The sequence below is a fragment of the Corylus avellana genome, chromosome ca1 (assembly GCF_901000735.1).
Source record: "Corylus avellana chromosome ca1, CavTom2PMs-1.0".
Taxonomy (NCBI): domain Eukaryota; kingdom Viridiplantae; phylum Streptophyta; class Magnoliopsida; order Fagales; family Betulaceae; genus Corylus; species Corylus avellana.
The window spans coordinates 40,782,795-40,805,412 of NC_081541.1; the positions used below are offsets into that span (position 1 = coordinate 40,782,795).

Here is a 22,618-nt window from a genome sequence, read left to right on the forward strand (position 1 = left end):
CTAACGAAACCAACCTATTTAAGAGACTATTTGGTCTAAATAAATAAGGAAACAAAATATGAAGGGTTTGGATGTGGAGGGACTTTAGAATAACTAATAAGTATTCTGAATTCTAGGTCAATTCTTGAGTCTACGTTTCCTATAAATTATTGTCTTTTGGAGATCATCATTTATCATACTTCATCAATTGAATTTCAAACATTTTCTGTGCACTCTGCTTTCTTCACCTCCTCCATCCTTAGCAATTACAGCTATAGTTGAGTTGACTTGAGACTTCTATCCTTTTCTGATGTTGTCCTAGGTTATTGCTGCTGGACCAATCGGCCCTGCATCAAATCTCCCTCCCCAATCATGCCCCCATTCACCATACTCATAATATGTGTACAAGTATATGTACCATTTGAGAAGAGAGGGTTTTCTCCTCCTTTTAGCAACCTCTGTGTACTTGATGATCCAAGACTACTACAGTTAGATTAGAGTTTGCAAATAATGCTCTTCCTAGAAGGCTACTAACTAGATAACATAATTATACAGAGTAAAAGATTTCAAAGCCATAAGTAAACTAACTTTATGTAACCTTATGCAAACCAGATATTTCTCAGAAGCACTGGAAAAGACAAGCTCTTCAACCTCCCCCCAAATGCCAAAATATAGGTTAGTTACCCAAAAAGCCACGAATAGATCAACTAAGTTGATAACACTTTTGTCACCCTGAAACAAAATGAGACACAGCCTTCAATAGATTCTTTAACAAAGTTTTCTGCAGGGTTTTCGAAACATTCACTCACCTAATGAAAGCTGTCTCAAATTTTGTTCCTATCTGAGATGCACGATTTACTCTGTGAAATGAATCAAGTTTCACATGAACAATGAGTTAGAAAGGCATACCTCTTCATGCACTGCTTTTACAGCTTCCATCATTAGCTGTGTCTGTGTACCATTAAAACTCCTGAGTATTCTATGTGTTTTTTTTTTCTTCTGTCAGACTACATAACTAGTGTACATATTGAATAGAAAGACAGATTAAAAATCATAACGAACTGTATCTTTATCTTAAGTTCTTTTCTACAAGATACACATATAGGCCTTCACATAAGTGAAAAAAAAGAACCACATCAAACGCATTTCTCCCCACATGTAACACTCCCCTCACGTGTAGGCTCAAATTCCATCTCAATAAGTGAGGCTCAACAAGTGAAATGTTTAATTTTAATGAGACATGAATGACGGAGACAAGATTCAGTTTTGATACCATAAAAATTTATATGTAAGTGTTTTATTTCAACTCACCAAAACAGAGTCCTTCAAATTTTATTTATAAACTCTGTACATTTACATTTGCGGAAGATTAGTTACATTGATACAACTGTACACTTGATAACCGATGATGAAGCAAGAAGAAAAGAAGTTGTTAATGCAGGAGTCGTTTCTCATCTGTTGTTGTAAATATAGGAGCTGAACTGTTGTAAACACAAGACGACAAGGTTAACTGTTTCTCATCTGTTGGAATTATCTGCAGAAATCTCCATTTGTCTGGTTTAGTTCATGATGGTTAACATAAACACCAAAAGGGCACAACCTAATTCTACAATATTACACAACAGAAGCACCTCAAAATCATCAATTTGCGTGGCCCCTATATATACATTTTGATTGGTGAGTATTCATACCAAGCAGGTCTCTTCCCAGCTTATCAGATCATGTTAAAGTTATCATGTTGAATTATTATTGTGCAAAAGACCACAATTATGATAAATAATATAAAATAATAACATACAATAATATTAAGATTTACGTGGTTCTTTCAATATGAGGTATATGAGGAGTGAAAATGCGGATGTGGATATTAGTAATATCCGCATCATGCGATTACTATCTGCATTCATGCGGTTATTGCAATTATTAGTTAGTGTCCTTACAACCCTATCAAACATCTTAATTTTTATGGTACTTATTCCAATAGCCTTACACCTAGCATCATTACCCATCAGAACAGTACGAGCATTACAAGATTTAAATGTCTCAAACCACTGCCCATTCGGACACATGATATGAACAAGTAGAATCCAAAACCCAATAATCTATGAGAGAATCTATACCTGATGAAACTGAAAAAATATCTACGCTAACCTCATTGTCATGAGGCTCAATGGCTCATCATTGGTCACACCGACTGAATTTGCGAAATCTTTAGTATTCTTTTTATCTTATAAATCTTGTTTCAACACCCTGCAAAATCTTCTATAGTGTCCTTTCTTGTGACAATAATAGCATTTCACATCTTTTACATCTGATTGAGATTCATCATCATTTGCCAAAAGTGGCTTACAACAAGAATGTTTACCTTTGCCATTCTTTTCCTTAAAACTTATCCCTTTTGCGCTTTAATTTAGACCTCAATGACTTCTATGCTGGAGGCAAGTTTGAAAAAGTCTTAATGCAACATTTATTTCTCTTATTTCGTTCCTTAGGGAAAATTTAAACCTCGATTCTCTCTAGCGTTCTCTCTCTCTCTCTCTTTCTCCCTCCTCTCTAGTGGAGACGCGTGCACGTGTCCCGCTAGAGATTGGTTCTGGTTCGTGAGATGCGCTTGGGTTGGTGGAGATGGAGCGTCGTTTTATTGTGGAAGCTAAATCCTTCTTTTTCTCAGCGAAATCAGACAAGTTAGAGGTTTGATTGGAGGAAAGAAGAAAAGGGTACGAGGGTTCTATCTTCCTGGGGAGTAGGGGTTCGGATTGGTTGGCAGACATGGTGGAGGAGGCGCTGTTGTCTCAAGGGAAGGAGGATTTTGTTAAATCTTTACATGAAGAGGTGGAGGTGTTGATGGTTTGTAAAGGGTAGCAACAAGTCCGGTTGTTTTTTAGCGGCGGCTATCTTTGCTGAGGGTGGCCGGAAAGGGATTATTTGGATCCCTGAGGGCCGATGAGGTTGGGGCTGGCGTCGCTTCGTGGACGAGTTGCGGCTATTGTTGGAGCTCATCATTGTTACGGATCGACCGATGGTTACTGGAGGTTCCTCTGGCGGAGGTGATTTCTCGTCGCAACGTTCCTATGCGGCAATGCTTTCAACGTCACTAAGTGGTTTGAAGCTGCTGATTAACATCGATTTGTTTTTGGTTGTGGGTTGCTTAGAGTTGGTGAATGATGGTGAGGAGGCGAGATCACCAGTGAACTGCTTCAAGTTTGAGTATGGTGCCCCGACCAAAAAGGAAGCAGTGGGCTCTTTGCTAGGAAGGAGTTGTTCTCAGGGTGGCGGTGCCCAAACGATGAAGACGAGGACTGTTTTGCGTTCGTGGAAGAGGATCCTTGAATATTAGGGCTGACATGGATTGGGTCCTCTCTATTGGGTTGGGCCTAAAGCCCATATCCTTTCGTGGCTTTACGTTGAGGTCTGGGTTTAAGTTGAAGAAGGTCAGGCCTTCAATGTTGGACTTGGATTTTGAGCCCATCACTGGGTCGTTGTCAGGCTTTAGTACTCAGCCAGATTCAGTTAATTCATGGGTAGGTTTTCCCCACAATTCAATGGAAGGATCAGGTGCTAAAGCGGGTCGTGGGGCTGCATCTCCAGAGGTGGAGCTTGTCTCTGACACGCTGGTGTTATCTCCATCAAACCCAGTAGTTTCCAATGGTTGCTCCAACGAATCCAGTTATGGTCTCGCCTATGTGGTGGCGTGTCCAATGAGTATTCAGCCTTTAGTGTGTATGGACCTTGTGGACCTTGTACCTATGGCAATGGAGGCTTCGGTGAGGTCTATACTTGTGGCGGTGGAGGTGTAGTGACCCAAATAATTAACTAAGCTTAGGTAGCCGAGTTAGAGGGTTAATTTGAATTTTGGGTCACTAAGGACAGCTAGAAGGGCATTTTGAGAATTTTGGACTTTCGGACCGGACGTACGCTAGAGTTACCAGACGTTCGCTCTTGTCTGTAGTAGAGGACATAGGGTTGCCGGACGTACGATCTTGTTTTTAGTGTGGACGTACATATGAGGACCACCGGACGTACACTAATTATAGTACACGGACGTACGCTGGGACCACACGGACGTATGCTACTTTTGGAATACCCCTTGGATAATACCTGAATCGTACGCTACAGCCTTTGGACCGCTGTGTAAACAGTACTGGAAGTATGCCCCAATAGTACCGGACGTCCGCTACTTTTTAGATAAGTTGGTAGCGCCCTCTGCTATAAATACCTTTTACCCTCAAGGTTTCTCACACCCATTCTCGTCCCCAGGTTCTCTAATACCCCTGTGTGAGTGTTTTGTGAGGATTTTGTGAGTTCTTGGAGAATGAGTGATTCTTGAAGGTTTTTGGCTTCAAGGAGGTAACCTTCTAAGCCTAACTTGTTACATATTTGTTATGTTGTTTAAGTGCTTTTCCATAGTTAGCTTAAGTTTGTAGCTTCTAGTTATATTGTTGCCCTTAATCTTGGTTTAAGCTTAGGTTAGCATTTGATTCTTGTTGGCCTTATTTCCTTTTGAATGGAGGAGCTGTTTTGAGATAGGAGGTCCTAGGAATCCTTTTGGTAGCTTTAGAACCAGTTTGGGAGAATAAGAGGATGGTTGAACCAAATGAAGTTCTACCTGAAACTCTCTGAGCGGATGTACGGCCACGAGACCAGACGTACGAGCCTTCTGGGCGAACGTACGGTCACGAGCCCGGACGTACGGTCAGGAGTGTTCCAAAGAACGTCACTTTGGCCAGTCGTCTGACAACCTCTGTTTTGATGTTCTAAGTTCGTTTTAGTTGGATTAGAACTGATGATAGGTCTTTTCTCAGTATTTGAGGTTATGGAGTATCAAGAAAATTTTATGGAGGAGCCTTACGATCGGGGTGAGTACAAACTCACATGGATGCTTGTTGTTACATTTTCAGCATTGCACGTCTATTTTATATATATATATATATATCAAACATGCATATTTTGCAACTCTCATGAAATACATTTTGAAACTACTGTGAACTCTATTTTGTGAAAACGTGTGTTGATAACAAGATAATAATGAGATTTGTAAAACAATGCATGTAAAAGATTAATAAGACTAATTGCATTGTATGACATGGTACACCGGTACGTGCGGGATAACAGCCATGGGCTTACTATACAGGTTAACTTTATGGTCAAATGTTTATGTGTGTAAGCTTTGGATCCAATGGTTTCGTGACCAAGGCGCAGCCATTCCCAATGGATGGTCACTATAAGACAAACGTCATTAGTGGTGTGGGCCACCCGAGGTTTGACTCGGTCGTGCCACTAATGTTATGTACGGTAGCTTACAATATCCGGGGCACCGGTGTTGTATTACAGGTCCCTCAGGACAGCGCCAACCCTGCTGAGAAGAAGTAATATCTCGGGTAGACCATATAGTTGAACTATTACTGTTACTCATAACTATAAGCATATATTATATCTATATCACACCCAAGATAAACTGTCATCTCATAATGTTGCATGTGTTTTATAAACAACTGAGTTCATTATTTAATAACGGGTACGTTATGTGCATTTATACTCACTAAGTCGTCGGACTTATCCTTGTATTATTTCCCTTTCTTTTTTTTTTTCTCTATATGTACAACTATGCTGTTATAGATAGTTTAGCAGAAGATGGATACCGCGAAACATCCGGTTATTATGGAGGATTCGACCCGGGGGATGCTTGAGGACTTATTGCAAGCTTAGGCAGATACTCATGGTAACTAGTACTTATGAGTTGTGCGGTAGGCATTAGGAGCTTTTATGCATGCTTGCATATTAAGATTTAGCATGAATCCCTTGTAAAGGTGATAACTTGTATAGTGTGATTTCAGCTATTTCGATGTTCCTTGGTAGACGCTCTAGTTGTAACGATTATGTTTATAGAATCTTTTTGTTTCCACTGTTTAGTATCCTCTGTTTTCGAGGAGTAGAGGTCCTTGAGTCTTGTTCGAAGTGGAATAAGGCTGAGAGACGAACCATGTAATTAATTACCAGTTAATTAATTTTCGGGGCGTTACAGGAGGAAACTATTGTCAAGGTTGATCGTAAACCTCCACCGGCGAAGGGTTTTTGGGGTCGAGCACCGCTTCTTCTTCATCAACACTGGTAGTTAAGGAAGCCTTGGCTGCAAGGAATCCTCCGACAGCATCTATTGTGGCCTTGCCTCTATTGTCAAATAAAGGGTCGTTCAATGGTATTGAACAAGACATTCACACTGTCTTGACGGCAGGTTCTTTAGAGTTCGAGGGTTCTTGTTCAGGGGCGGTTGAGTTGGGTGATAGACTTCATCTCTCCCATCCTGTCATGTCGGAGGATGAAGCTCCTATTTACCCTTCTGATGCCAAGTCACAACAGAGGTATACTCGAAGAGTAAAGAACAACATAGGAGCAATGCTGAACAAGAAGATAAACAAGAATCTGATCGTCGAGGCTGTGTCGGCCATTCCTTTTGGGGGGAAGGAGGACTCATCCAAGGTCGTGCTTAATGCGATGGGAGTCGCCCCCACTTTGGGATTGTCTTTTGGGGGTGATGAGAAATGGCTCAAGGATCTTCTTTCAATCATTGAAGATGATCGGTTTCATGAAGATGGTGTTCCTATTTCAAATATTAAGGGAAAAAGGGAGCTCAAAAATTTGGAATGCTCCATTAACTTTGAGGCTATAGGAAAGGGATCTAGTAGGGGTAAAGGCAGGACAGCTATGTGGGTCTAGGAAGGCATTATGAGTTTAGGGCTTAGTTGGGGTTTCAGGGGTATGTATTTGCGGGCCTAGGGACTATGGGTCTCAGGATTCTTTTACGGGGGTCTTTTTGAGGGTTGATGTTGGTTGTCATGTGTATACTCTGTGTACTTTGGGGTGCCTTACGCTTTTTTACATATACAATATTACTTATCAAAAAAAACTTGGAGCTCATCACAAGACATCAGCCTGATCATTCTTGCCTCATATGAGAAGAGAGCTTCAGTAACCTATGTTAACACCAAAGTTTCTTTAACATACAATAATGTTGTGATCATGCGATTATATGAAGGGGGAAGTGATGCCAACAAAAATATTGCTTTTATCTTTTTCTTCAATCTTTACTCAAAAGTTCAACAATTATGTATTCAACATGTCGAACTTGTTGAGGTGCTCCAGCAAATCTGAATGTTCCTCCATTTGTAAACCATATGGCTGCTTCTTCATGTACAACCTATTTGTCAAATTCTTTTGCAAAATTGACTCAATTTTTTCTTTTTCTTTTTTTTTTTTGATAAGTAAAGATGCATTATCAAAGCGCAGAGGGGCGCAACCCTAGTACACAGGGAGTATACAAGAGAGTGACTAAGAGGGAGAAAAAGAAGAAGAAAACATAAAAAGAAAATCAGGGACGAGTCCTTGAAACATCTAGCATTTCTCTCAGTCTAGATGCACCACATAAGACAAAGAGGAACCATCTTCCACACAACAGCACTGCGAGCTTTGCCACCCGCCCACCAAGAATCATACAACCCCCTAACACTACCAGGCATCGCCCAACACAAACCAAACCGAGAGAAAACGGCATTCCACAAGATACGCGCAACCCCACAATGAAGAAAGAGATGGTTAACTGACTCCCCATCCGATTCACACATGCAACAACAATTTATCACAACAATACCTCTCTTCCAAACATTATCTAAGGTTAAAGTCTTCTCAAGCACGGCCGTCCAAGCAAAAAGAGCCACTTTCGAAGGAGCCTTGGTGCGCCATAAACTCTTCCAAAGGAAGGCGAGGGATCTTTAGAAGCAAGGATCCTGTAAAAAGATCTAACCTCAAAATTACCTTTGCGAGAAGAAATCCACCACATTCGATCATCCCCTACCCCACGCATCAAGTGCGAATACAAGTTATCAATCACACTATAAATGACATCATTTACAAATTAAAACAGAGCACATTGGCAACCTTCACATCAATCTCTTTCCACTAATTATTGTCCACCTTCTAAGGTTTCTTCGCCTTTCTCAATAAAGGCTTGTAGACTCCTTGCTAAATCAAAAGATTTTTCATCATTCTCTCCCCAAAAAAAATTGTTCATCCCATTGAACTTCTCCACTTCATATTTACCATAATCGTCAATCTGAATACTGGACCTTAACTCTAATTATGATAAATAAGATAAAATAATCACTCACAATAACATTAAGATTTACATGATTCTCTCAATACGAAGTACGTCAAAGTGCAGAGAAAATTACTTAGAACCCAAAGCCCAATATCACTTGCTTTCGAGATTTTCTTCAAAAAAGAAAACAAAAATACAAACATTTCTTTTGCTACAACAAAACGCAGCTGACCTCTCTATGTTTCTCTTTCACTGCTTTGGCTTCTTTACTCTCCTCTCTTGCGGTGCAGTGCCAAGAGGAAAAGAAAAGATCGCACTCTGTTTTCTCGCACTATAGAAAAGGTCCTTTTATAACGTGACTATGCCGGCGACAAAGAAGGCTAGAAGATAAAGTCAATTTTGTACGAATCCATTAGATGTGCTGGGGGGGAGGGGAAATAGAAGAAGAAGAAAAAGGAGAAAAAGAAGATCAAGAATATCTTCGGTTTCTTGTGACCATTTTCAAATTGGCACCCCAGGACTTCATACCTGCAGGTAAACAGTGCCCATCTCTTCTTTTCCATACAAGTGATTTCGTTGTATATTCTTACTTCTTCTGCAAAAGTGGTTCCTTTTCTCAATTAAGAAAATTTTATATGCATACGTTGACTCTTCATTTCTTATGGCACTGAAAATTAAAACTCAGCGGGACTATGTGTTGGAAATCAAGCAGGCTAAAACGCAATCAATATTCTAAGAAAGATGGGTATTTATGAGCTACAATGGATGCTTCTAGTCTTCCAGAATTCAAATCCCTCGTTTACATCATATGTAACTCCCACATAAAAATAAATCCCAAATAACTCACATGCATGAAAAATCTCATGTAACTTCTAAAACAATTATTCCCTTATTCCCTTTACTTTTAGACCAAATACATGTAAGACCCTTTAACTCCATAAATCTAGAATAAATTAGAAATGAATATTACTAAATCAAGTTTAGTAAACAACACTAATGTGCAACATCTTATGTTAGTTTCAAGGAGACTAAACACTCTCCTGTTGTGAAATCCTCTAAAGACCATGAATACTCTACTCTGCACAGACACTTGCAGTTGGTTAAGGTACCGGTATTAGATACCCACCACATCATATGTTCTCAATACCATAATTTTTTTTTGTGTTAAGGTACTGGTAGTAGACACCCACCATCATATGTTCTCAATGCCGGTATTAGACACCACTAACCAAAAGCGGTGTTAATATGATTTATGGAAACAACAAGAATATTTTCAGTAATAGTTTTTTTGTTCATCTGCGCTCACCTCTAAAGATTATTTGCCTTTTTCACTTCTTTTTGTTAACCATCATGAACTAAACCAGACATCAACCAAGATTTCTGGTGATAATTCCAACAGATGAGAAATGGCTCCTGCATTTACAACAACTTCTTGTCTTCTTACGTTATCTTCAAGAGTACAATTGTATCAATGTAACTTATCTTCCGCAAATGTAAATGAACAGAGTTTATAAATAAGAATTCAATGACTCTGTTTGGTGAGTTGAACCAAAACACTTTCACAGAAATTTCAGTTTAAACTAGGTTGTACACTATAGCTGTTTATCATCTCAAATGAAATGCAAAGAATCTGCCTGATTTTCAATCATGTTGATGTATGATGTTCCCAACGTTTAAATTCATTAATGCTTCTCTTAATTCTTTTGAGCGTTGCTAGGAGTACTGCAACTTTTACTATAAGTCCCTTACAAACTGACGTGAGAATCCATATAACGCTTACCACTTCAGCCACTAAACAATTAAATTTACTTGTCAAATTTTTTGCCTTAATTTTTCCACCATTAAGATATTGCCACTTGAATTTGTCAGAGAATTGAAGTAAAAGCTGTAGTAAAAAGCTGTAGTAACCTAAGCATTTTTCAATTCTTTTGGGAGTAATTCCCTGCCATCTAGTTTCATTTTCTGTTAAGCTTTTCAACATTTCCCATTCAGGAACAGTTGATGCATTTCCAAACTAACAGCCCATGACCATCTACCACATGCTGGATAATTTCTTACAAGATCAGGTTAACATCTTTCATATTTATTTTTACACATGAGAACACAACTTTATAACAAATCTAATTTCCATTGTATTTGTGTTCAAGAATTTTGACTAATGATTAGATGACACCTCATGGCTACAGCTTGTCACTGATCACGGTTTTTAACTATTTAACTCTAATATTGCTACTGAAAAAAGAAAAAGGAAATAACAGGTAGCTTGTAAGAATTACCTTTCTCAATCTGATTTGTCTTAATATGGCATCCATTTCTTTCTCTAGTTGTGTGAGTTCTGTCATGCTTTTCTGGTCAATGTTTTGTGTGTCAAGGTGGCTGCCAAAAGCACAAAAATAGAGGTGCATTAGCAGGTCCATTGAGGCAAGTCTACATAGGTCCCAAAGATTTTATGCAACTGATGGACAAGAGTTTGTGCAGATAGCATGTTAAGAGAGGATCATATAGTTTGAGAAAATATCATGTAACAACGGAAACTGATCTTCAAGATGTGGCCTTTGAATCATGTAAAAGATGAACCTGCAGTTTTCCCTGTTACATGAGTCATTTACTTCCTCTGTGTCACTTGCAACTCATGTATATGGACCTCAAAGATGTACCTTTGAATCATTTGCAGTGGGTTACCACTTGTCTGAAGATCAGTACACTCAGCAAGATTCATCTGCATGGCAAGACAAAAAACTGAATAAGAGAAGAATTTCATAAAATTAATCATCAAATATACTAGGATGACATTTAGAAGTTAATAACCACAGATGATCAGCAAACTCATGTAACACAGCAAATAGTTTGTATCATGCTAATTAGGACAGAAATGGGATTAAATGATAGGCCACATAAGTTAATTACCCATGAAGGGCAAATGATAGAACGTGACTTGATTAATGGAGTTAGTGTTATCTTATAATAGGGGTTAGTAGAAGTTTACTTAACTACTGGGAGGTTATTTAGTATGGGCAGTTACGTGTTGTGGTGTAAGATTTGTTATAGTGTGAGAGAAGTGGTAGTGGTTTAGGTAACTGTTAGTAGTAGAGTATTTAAGGGTCTTTGTGTTATGTTATGAGGTCGAGAATTTCTATTGTCTTGTGTATGTACTTCCAACTCCTACCCAAAGTGGAGTTTTATCCTAAATACAATTCTATTCTATTGTGCGACTCTGATTGAGACCCATCATTAAAGCAATCTATTTTTCCATGCTTCGGAAAGGGAAATTGTCCTCTTCATGATTGTGATCATCCTAGCAGCATTGACAATGCCGTGTTCCTTTTCCCATTAGGCTAGTACCATATCCAGCTTTGTCCTCACATGAGGCATAATGTTAAGTCTTTTAGAGAAAATAAAACCTCTAGGAGTATCTCCAACAGGAGTAGCCAAAATAACTATTGAAAAAGTACAAATTTCTACTTTTGCTATTCATTTTTCTATACACACTCCAACAGATTCTTTATTCTACTTTCTATTTTCTTTAAATATTCTTTTGTGTGTGAGAGTGTGAAAGAAAGTGGGGGAGAGAGAGAGTCAAAGAAATAAAGGAAGAGAGAAGATAATAAAAATCTTTTGTAGTGTAAATAGTGAATAGGCAAAAGAGCCTATTTATTATTCACAGTATAAGAAAAATGTTAAAGTAGCTACTCTGTTGGACACAAAAAATAGCTCATTAAAGTCAAATTTAGTTATTATGGATCATTTGCCTATTCTACTGGAGATGCTCTAATATAGTCAACATAGCATCGTTGTAGTCTGGGAAAAGAAGTTTGTTGGATGAATGATAAAGGATATAATGATCCAGATTTCATAGTGTTGATGTGACTTAAACCCATCAAGTCATGTGGGTGTTTTTCTTCTCCTAAAGAAGTGGTCTTCTTTTATGTGAAGGAAAAAGTTGTCATTGGAAGCATTAATTGCATTAAGGTAGCCTTCTTTTAACTGACTACTAGTATACATAAATGTATGAAGTATGACTCATTGTTATGTGTGAAAGAAGAGTAAATGAAGAAAGCTTCCCGCACACTAAAGAAGTGAGAAGAAAAAATTTGGTTTTGTTTACCCACTAAAAGGAAGCAGCACAAGAGGAAAAGGGAGAAAACGAGAGAGAATTTGAGCTGCTGCATAACAAGGTATTTTGGCGTGAATTGCATATTTTTCTTCTGTTCTCATGTTCTCTTTTATGTGTTAAGATTAGATGATTGTCTCAAAGAAAAATTCTGTGTCTTGTGTGAGAGTAAGATTTGGGTGTTAATAAAACATGATTATTACTTATCAAAAATAACAAAAAGGATTTGGGTGTATTATATTGTGAGTTTAAGTGATTTTTCTTCACTGTAATTTTGTACTCCTTTGGTTACTGAATTTCTTTGTGATTGCCTCCACTCATGGACGAACCTCAAATTGGGTGAACCACGTAAATTTTGATGTTCTTGCATATGATTGTTTTGTATTATTTATCGTAATTGTGGTCAATTGCACAATAATTTGTATTAGAGCTAAGGTTCGATATTCTAATCGATGATTACGGTAAATATAACAAGTACCAAGTATGAAGTGGAAAAGTTCAATGGTGAGAACAACTTCTCTCTTTGGCGACCTGCATACGGTTATTTGCCAAGTGCAGAGCGGTCAAAATTAGATCCAAAATCTATAAAGTGTATATTTCTTAGTTTTGAGATTTATGGTGTTGTGACAAAGTAATCTCAGGATCTCAAAGAAACAAAAAAAGAACATAATTAAATAAAAAAGTCACACAAGACGCAAAGATGTACCTAGTTCAGCTTAACAAACTTACGTTCACAAACAAAGACAACCATGAGAAATTCACTATCAAAAGATGGAGTCCAAACACTAGTAGAGAAAAAATCACTCAAAACCTAATGCTTCAATACACCCAAAATTCACTCTCATACAAAAGAGAATTTTGACAAAAGAGAACTTTCTCCAACTCTCTTAATGCTGTGTGACACAACAAAACAGTGAGAAAACTTGAGTTTTGGGCGTCAAACAAAACAAGAATGTGGCTACCCTTTTCTCTTCTCTTTCACGTTCTTGTTGGGTGGCTATTTGAAGCCTTTTATAAAACTTGAAGTCAGTTATAACAAAAGACTCCAAGTCCAACTTGAACAAGATTGAGAATCGGCTACAACTTCAAAAACCAAATCAAATGAGACAAGCAAAGTTGCTAGGCCCCACACTACAAGACTTGATTGATTTCAAGTCACACATCACATTGAGATTGTTTTTTTTTTTTTTTTTTTTTGACAAGTAATGATGCATTAAAAGAGCGTAGAGGGGTGCAACCCAAGTACACAGGAAGTATACAAGAGAATGACTAAGCTAGGGAGAAAGAAGAAGAGAACATAAAGAGAAAATCAGGAAAATTGATCACTAAAGGAGCAAGCCAGCCTGCAGTCCAAGTGAAAAGCGTGTACAAAAAGAAATGAACAAGGTCCTCAAGGTTCCTCAACAAATCCTCGAAGCATCTCGAATTCATTTCCTTCCACACCACAGCACTACGGGATTTACCGCCCGACCACCAACTAGCGAACATCTCCTTAATGCTTCTAGGCATAACCCAACACATGTTGAAACAAAAGAGAAGATAACATCCCACAACTTGCACGCAACCCCACAATGAAGAAAGAGATGATCCACAGACTCCCCATCTGATTCACACATACAACATCAATTAATCACAACAATACCTCTCTTCCGAACATTATCTAAGGTGAGAGATTTCCCAAGGACGGCCGACCAAGCAAAAAACGCCACTCTTGAAGGAGCCTTGGTGTGCCAAATACTTTTCCAAGGGAAATGGTTGGACTCTTTAAAGACAAGCATCCTATAAAAAGAGCGAACCTCAAACTTCCCTTTTCTTGACGGGATCCACCACATCCGGTCCTCCCCTTCCCCATGCATCGAAAACGAATACAAGAGCAAGAAAAGGGAGGCTAAGGTCCATCTCCTCCTAATCATGAATTCTACAAGCAAAGGTAACATTCCAGTGAACCATACCATTTAAACACTCCCTGATATCCGCAATGGAAGCATCCTTATTAATAGCAATATTGAAAAGACCAGGAAAAGCATCCTTGAGGGACATCTCGCCACACCAAATATCCTCCCAAAATTTGACTTTCACCCCCAAGCCAGGATCAAATCTAAAGTGGCACTAAAACGACCTCCACCCCTTACAAATGTGTTTCCATAACCCAACCCCATGTGTTCCACGAGGAACTTTAGAGCGCCAACCACCCCAATACACCTCATACTTTGCCACCAAGATACTTCTCCACCAAGCTTCTTCCTCATTGGCAAATCTCCACAACCATTTCCCCAAAAGAGCTTGATTAAAAAGACGCAGACTCCGAATCCCTAGGTCACCCTCAGAAATCGGAGAACAAACCTGCCATCTAACCAAGTGGAACTTAGGTTCGTTGTTGAGGCCCCCCCCCCCAAAAAAAAAATCCCGTTGAATCTTCTCAATACGATTCGCCACAGAAGTAAGGATGGGGAAAAGAGACAGAAAATAGGTGAGAAAATTGGATAAGGTGCTCTTGATGAGAGTGAGCCTCGCCCCCTTGGACAGATACAAGCGCTTCCAAGGGGCCAACCTTCTATCAATCTTTTCCAACATGTCATCCCAAATAACCAAAAGCTTGAACGAAGCCCGAAGTAAGACTTAGATACTTCAAAGGCAAAGAACTGGTGCCACAAACCAGAATACCAGCCAACTCACCCGTCTCAACCGAACCTCCAACTGGGACCAAAACAGATTTGGTCCGGTTTACTTTTAACCCTGAGACCGCCTCGAAGCCAATAACGAGGGCTTTAATAAATCTGACTTGGTCAGGAACAGTCCCACAAAAAACAAGTGTATCATCAGCGAAAAGAAGGTGAAAAACAATTACCCGCTCAGACTCTCTAGCACCCACATAGAAACCATTGATGAAGCCCCTACTAATAGAAGCATTAATCATCCTGCTGAACACCTCCATGACCATAATGAACAAAAAAGGCAAAAGAGGATTGCCTTGTCTCACCCCACACGAACTCTCAAAGAAACCGGAAGAAGAGCCATTGATCAAAACTGAGAACCGCACCGACGAGATACAATGCTCAATCCATAAGCACCATTTCTCACCAAAACCGCACATTCTTAACAAGTAGAGTAAAACTTCTAGTTCATGCGATCATAAGCCTTTTCCATATCCAACTTACACAAGAGGCCGAGGTCCCCAGATCTGATTCGGCTGTCCAGGCATTCATTGGCGATAAGAACCGAATCCAAAATATGTCTACCTTTGCCGAAGGCATTCTGCGGGTTGGAGATGACCCGATTCACAACTCTCCTCATTCTATTGGCTAAAATCTTTGCAATAATCTTGTAGGTCCCCCCACAAGGCTGATTGGACGAAAGTCCTTCAGCGGATGCCCCATGAGACTTCGGAATAAGAGCAATAAACGTAGCATTCAAACTTTTTTCAAATTTACCTCGATCATGGAACTCCACAAAAACAGCCATGATGTCTAGTTTTATCACATCCCAACAATCCTGAAAAAAAGCCATAGAAAAGCCATCCTGGCCGGGAGCCTTGTCCCTATCCATTTTTTTGACGACCTCTGACACCTCCCTTTCCTCGAAAGGAGCTTCCAGACTAGAAGACTCATCCACCTCCAACATGTCAAAATGAAGATTATCCAACCTCAGTCTCCAACTAAGAGTCTCCGTGAACAGCGACTCATAAAAACAAGTGATATGATTACTAATAGCCTCTTGATCAGAAGTAGTAGTGCCATTAATGTTCAAAGACTCAATATAATTCTGTCTTCGGTTGGCATTAGCAATCCGATGGAAGAATTTCGTACACTTATCACCCTCTTTCAACCAATGGATCCTAGATTTTTGCCTCCAACTGATTTCTTTTTGAAGGAGGGAGGATTCTAACTCTCTTGCAAGCACCCTTTTCCTTTCAACCTCTTCCGGAGATAAACCTCTCTCTTCCTCCACCCTATCAAGAGCTTTAAGATCGGTTTTAAGGATGATAGGCTATGAGATCCCATTTCAAAGAAGAAATTGGTTAGCAGAAATGTAGTATTTAATGAGGCTTATATGCTAAGAAAAAGTGAAGATGGAAGTATCAACTGCCAACCAGAAAGGGAAACAAGTTGTGGAGATGGAGTTTGATGATTAAAGTTTACCCATACACGAGTGATGATGAACATTTTTTTAGAGATTCACATTACCAATAAGAGTATTATTATGTACTTAAAGTGATGTAAACTAGACTGCGTTCGAATTTATGTAGAAAACAGGTATAGACATTGGCATCCGAACAATGTTAGGAAGGCTTTTGCAGAAGAACTAGTGTACCTCGCTTGGAGTGATGTTCAAAACAAGTCCTAACAAGTGGAGTCAAGGGAAGATCCAGAATGCTTCGTTCGATTGGTCGTTTGCTATGGGTCCGAATGAGAAATCAAACTATAGCAAATGTTCGATAGCTCAGTCGGAATCCTGTTCGGATTGATATTGATTTTTAGGGTTTTATCATGTTATCGCGTACTCGTCCAAACGAGTAAGGATGCCCGTCTAGACGAGTAATGTAAAATTGGTTAAACTGACTTTCTTTCAATGTCTTATTAAGTTTGGGAGTCTATTTACTATAAATACATGTTATGGACAACTAATGTAGCAATTTTTTATTATTATTCGTTGGATTTCAGCAAGGAATACTCAAGGAGTTGTTTCTTTATCTGTTTTACCTCAATTCCATGATTTGATCTCAGTTTTGGGAAGAGTTGTAATTCTTGTGATTGTTTGTCTTTGTCATCCACTACGCCATGCTGCATTAAAAAGGCAGAGAGAAACATGATCAAAAAGTACCAGAGAAGTATTGTAACGCCCCTGAAATTAATTAACTGATAATTAACTCGAAGTGTCACCACTAAACCATAATCAAGATTAAAGCATAATTTAAATATTTATTTATTTTTCTTTGTAACCATCAACATTAATTATTACAACTAGAGCATCTACTAATCACATCAATATTTATCACTACCGCAAAGTATAAGTTATATCTTAATACACAAAATCATCTTAATTCATTAAGTTTGTAATCTTCACCCAAAGGCACTAATTACTATGAGTGGCAAGCCCTTAGGCTATATAGGTTCGATAATATCGCGTCAAGCAACCGCATCTATCTTGAGATGTTCCTTGCTCAATTCCTAGTACAGGCTTCTCTGTAAAACATATTGTTTTATAGATGGAAAGGATTGAAACGGTAATGTGGTCAAACACAATTATGTGGTGAACCCAATCGTTTTGAAACGGAGTAAAATTACACATGCAACAGTATTTCTCAATGTGGAAGGGTAGAAAATCATGCTAACGCATAAGTATACATAATATATAATTATATTACATGTCACAACTCTCCTCACTATGGCCTATCCATGCCCTTTCACCTTCATGGGAAGGTTTGCATGTCCACGACATATGGCACAACTCCGGTGCCCATGGCGAGGTACATAGCTAGTTGATCGACCAAATCCGACCCCAAGTGATTCACTCAACTAGTGATGTTGCAAGGTGTACCCTCCACCCCGTGGCTGTTTGTGTCGATCACAATCACCCTCCGATCCAGGGTAATACTCACTCCTCACATAACTAGCCCTAGAGTTAGTCAGTATAGTCTAGTATGCTCATGCCACATATTCCTTTCACATTATTTAACAAAGGTGGCTATGTCACACAAGTACATTATCATTTCATTTTCCATGCATTTAAAATAGCATTACCTTCACGGGAAGGTTTGCATGTCCACGACATATGGCACAACTCCGGTGCCCATGGCGAGGTACATAGCTAGTTGATCGACCAAATCCGACCCCAAGTGATTCACTCAACTAGTGATGCTGCAAGGTGTAACCTCCACCCCGTGGCTGTTTGTGTCGATCACAATCACCCTCCGATCCAGGGTAATACTCACTCCTCACATAACTAGCCCTAGAGTTAGTCAGTATAGTCTAGTATGCTCATGCCACATATTCCTTTCACATTATTTAACAAAGGTGGCTATGTCACACGAGTACATTATCATTTCATTTTCCATGCATTTAAAATAACATTGAGGGTCACACAATTATTCATTTTACAAAATTATTAGCTTTAGTTAAAAACTCAAGGTTCACAACATTAAATCACAAAGCATTTTATGATAGCACAAAGATGCACATTTTATATCAAAAGAAGCATGCTGAAAAATCATTGTATAGACTTTCATGTGAGTTTACTCTCCTTGGTCGTAATATTTCTCCTCAAAATCTCCTTCAAACACTCTGATTTCTTCATCAACAAGATATCTTATCATTAGTAGGATTTCCTGAGAGATAGCCATAGTCCTAGTACTTAACTCTCAAATTTTTGCATTCTGACCAGTGTCGTAGATCAGTCCCGAGTGTCAATAGATTAGTCAGCACATTACTCGACCACCATCGATCAATGTCGATCAGTGATAGATTAGTACATTGTTCACCGTCTCCTACCTCCGAAATATTCAATGTCGATCAGTGACAGATTAGTACGTTGTGGCCAGCTGAACTAGTAAAAAAGCGTGGTGTTATGACTAAACTATGTTGACTGGTTTGATTCAATCTCAAAGTTGCAGGTAGGCTTTAGTCCGTCTTCGGAGATGGTGGTGTGGGCTCAGGGAGACGATTTTTGGGATGTTTCCACACTGCATGCGTGTCCTCTAGGCGTGGGAAAGGCAAAGCTTATGTGCAGTAGCGTTGAGTGCTTCATGTGGATTTCAGGTCAGAGAACTTTACGTGTTTTGTGGGTTTCAGGTTGGCGTGCTTGTAGGGTTTGAGGGCTTCTTGAAATATTGCATAATAAGGTATTTTGGCATGAGCTGAAAATTTTTCTTCTTTTCTCATTCTCTCTCTTGTGTTAAGACTAGAGAATTGTGTAAAAGATAATTCTTTCTCTTGCGAGAGTGATATTTGGGTGTCGTGGATTTTGGATTTGAGTGATTTTTTTCTCTACAATATTGTACTCCATCTTTGGTTAGTGAATCGGACATACCTCACATTGAAGGAATCAAGTAAATTTTAGTGTTCTTGCATGTGATTGTTTTGTATTATTTATTGTAATTGTGATCTATTCCACAACATATAGGAAATGATCATGTTTCAATGAGCTCAGTATTTTTATTTTTGTCTGAATTCAATGGCCTCATTTAATTAGCAAAGAATCTGTTGTTGACTCAACATTATTGGGAAAGGCTCATTTAATTAGAAAAGAAGAGCAAAGTGCGGAGTCTTCTTTCACCAAACCATTGCATATCTATATATGCTGGTCCAGTGCCCTGTGTTATATTCTGGTCAGAGCTGAAGTTTCAATTTGCTTGGCTAGAATTGGACACCTCTAAAAAGATGGATAATATTATGGCTACTATTGGTCTTCTGTCATTATACAAAATCTTATGAGTACTATAAATCTACAGTCACAGATCTACACCTCGAAAAAGATGAAAATTTTGGCTAACCTTTTCTTGTTCAGCTCTCTTACGAACAGCAGCTTCTTCTTCTGCATGTATCCTGTAACGCTCAAGAATTTCTTCTAGACTGTAGCACCAGGAACATATAGCGTTGCAGAATGTCAAAAACATTATATTATAAAACTTAAACAGAACAACAAAACTCAAATAAACAAGGTGATTTGGTTCTATTTGAACAATTAGAATTTTCACTTGAATACTTTGCTAATAAGTTCACTAAAGCATTGAACTATGTAGTGAATACATATACGTGAGGATCCTTTTGTGCTATAGGATATCCTCGTGCTGATACAATCAACTCGCATAATACCAGTGCACCAAAACAAGACAAAATAGAACAGAAAAACACCAACAAAGGAGATGAAGAAAATGAGAGGGGGTTGAGGTCACTAATAGGTACAATAACTTTTTTTTTTTTTTTTTTTAATGACGGGGAACCTCGACAGGGTAGGGCCCTTCGGACCCACCCCTGGAAAGTAAATCTCGGACCCGTGCACTGCACCCTCGAAAGTTTCAATAACAATCGGGGTATAGACAATGAGAATGCTTCTACTCTCTTCAGAAGAAGCAGCCATTTAGCTAGATTTTGCAATATTGCACTCTTCATGTTAAAAAAGTGAAGTCCTGTCTGATTCTTTAAAAGTTATTGCGCCAAAGAGACCTCTAAGAATATGCTTGCAGAGAATGGCCTTTGTTGCAAGGCAAGGACTTTTGCATTGCAACGTATATTCCATTTTCAGAATCTACACACAACTGACTTAACTGAGCATCCAACTCTGCAGAAATTTGGATTTGGAACGTAAGCTAAGCCACTATTTCTGTTTTTAATAGCCTTAGTTTTGATCTAAATGTACGCCACTATTTCATTGCCAAGACCTCCTATTTTCAACCTCATTTCTTACTTGAGTCCATGGCAAGCGTCTTTTTCAAGATGGTATATATTCCATGAAGCAGCATAGCACATAGATTTCTATTAACTATAGCGCCCAAACCATTATTAAGACCTGAAAACCAAGCAATAAAAGCTTACTACTTCCTCCAATTACTTGTTTGTATTGCTTCTGATTTGGCCTTGTTCGGTGATGGTTTTGAAAACACATTTGTCTTCTAAACCAAAAACACACTTTTCTCAAAATCATTCACAATCAATTTAAAACACAAGATTTTCTAGATGTAAATCCAAAAAAAAAAAAAACCCTTCTCACCTTTTTTTCTTTTTTTTTTTTTTTTTTTTATAAGAAATGATGATATAAAACAAAAGCGTAGAGGGGCACAACCCATATACACGGGAATTATAAAAAGAGAGCGTAACCCCTTCTCACCTTTATATCACATCAAAACACTTTTTCAAACCAAAACAAAAAATCACTTTTCAAAACTATTCTCAAACATATAAGGAAAAACACTTTTTAAGGAAAAACAAAAATTTTTTATTTTCTAAACAAAAAACACATTTTTCTCAAAATCTTTATCAATCAATTCAAAACACTTTTAAATGTAGACCCCACCAAAAAAAAAAAAAAGCACTTCTCACGTGTATATCACATCCAAACACTTTTTCAAAACTACCATCAAACGTACAGCGTTATAAACACTTTATAAGCAACATCAGTTTACCACTCCCTCCAATAAAACCATGAAATTCTTTTATTTTCCAAGTTCTACTTGTCTCTTGTTGCAGTGACGTAAATTACCCAAAAGGATGAAGGATTCTTTAAATTTGGAAACTCTTCAACTTTGCAATAACATAGCCATGCCTCCAAAAACAGAGTAGATATTGAAACATTGATGATATCATATCATAGTGAAAGAGGCTATAGGTGATAGCGAACTCTTTTTCTAAGCCAAGGGATAAGAATTTAACCGACTCAAAGAAACCACGCAAATCTAAACTCACTAGCAGTGAAAAATTGCTATTAATTTTTCTTTTTATTTTTTATATTCCATTATATATATATCGAACGCATTAAATTTGCAATAATAAATATTTTCTTGTCTTCCGGTCCTATTTAAAAAATAAATAAATACAAAGATAATATTAGAATAGCTTATGCCCTCAATGGGGTTCAGTTCAATATTATTATTATTATTTTGGTGTTCTGATTTTATTAGATTTTTATTCTTTAAAGAAAAATATAATATTAAGATATTTTATGCAGTCAATGAGTTTTAACTTAAATGACACCTTCCCTACAATACGGGTAGTATCATGAGTTCTAGCCACTAGTTTATCCGATTTTTCTAAATTTCTATTTGAAATAGCTAATTATGGCTACTTTTTTTCTATTTTAGTTAAAAGACTTTTTAAATATCTGATTATCTATTAATCCATTCTTTTTTCTATAACATTTAAATACTTTGTCTTTATTCAAGAAAGAGAGATGAATTAAAAACTAAATAAATAAATTGTGCTACAATTCTCCAAAATTGGAGAAGAACTATAGCTCAAATGCATTTTACATATGTAAGGTGATTTTGAAGGTTTCTATCTAAAATTTAGATAATAATTCATTTTCCATATGCCTAATTAGTAGGCAACCTCTATGCTTAAATAAGCCTCAAACTAGGACATAAAATTTTCTTCCCTAAATACCCTTACCGTTATTAAAAAGAGAAATACTAAATACTATAATTATATCAAACATTCATCCAACAAGGCTGATGTGGCACTACCAACTAACCCTTGAATTAATCCTTCTTAAATAAAAAAGATCTAGTGGTTGATATGGGGTGCCACGTTAACATTGTTAAACAATTGTAAGATAATAGTATAATATCTAGCATTACTCTATTAAAAAATAACTACTTGGGAAAAAAAAAAAAACAATTATTAAAAACATTAAACAAAAAAGAAAGAACAACCGAAAATACGAAAAGAGGTGGCCCTTTTCGTATTTGCCCCCTTAATATTATTTTCAAATGGTTATTTTTTATG

At 37.9% G+C, this 22,618-nt stretch overlaps 1 protein-coding gene and 1 long non-coding RNA gene across 11 annotated transcripts in view; one reads left to right on the forward strand and one right to left on the reverse strand.

The window, feature by feature from the left end:
* LOC132187924 (MADS-box transcription factor 14-like) overlaps positions 1-22,618 on the reverse strand; it is an 81,668-nt gene that overhangs the window by 46,504 nt on the left and 12,546 nt on the right. For 9 of the 10 annotated variants that reach the window (XR_009440854.1, XM_059602351.1, XM_059602361.1 and 6 more), the window contains exons 2-6: positions 19,672-19,750; positions 16,883-16,963; positions 10,729-10,790; positions 10,348-10,447; positions 889-930 (exon numbers count right to left, since the gene is read on the reverse strand). Coding sequence is in view for 9 of the 10 variants with exons in the window: in XM_059602351.1 (XP_059458334.1) it covers positions 889-930; positions 10,348-10,447; positions 10,729-10,790; positions 16,883-16,963; positions 19,672-19,750 (364 nt within the window). In the remaining variant the exon portion in view is untranslated. The remainder of the gene's footprint in view (positions 1-888; positions 931-10,347; positions 10,448-10,728; positions 10,791-16,882; positions 16,964-19,671; positions 19,751-22,618) is intronic. The other variant, XM_059602364.1, reaches the window with a different exon arrangement.
* On the forward strand, positions 8,197-19,222 carry LOC132187971 (uncharacterized). Its single transcript, XR_009440857.1, has 3 exons — positions 8,197-8,605; positions 10,064-10,137; positions 18,793-19,222. It is a non-coding gene; the product is annotated as an uncharacterized LOC132187971 (long non-coding RNA).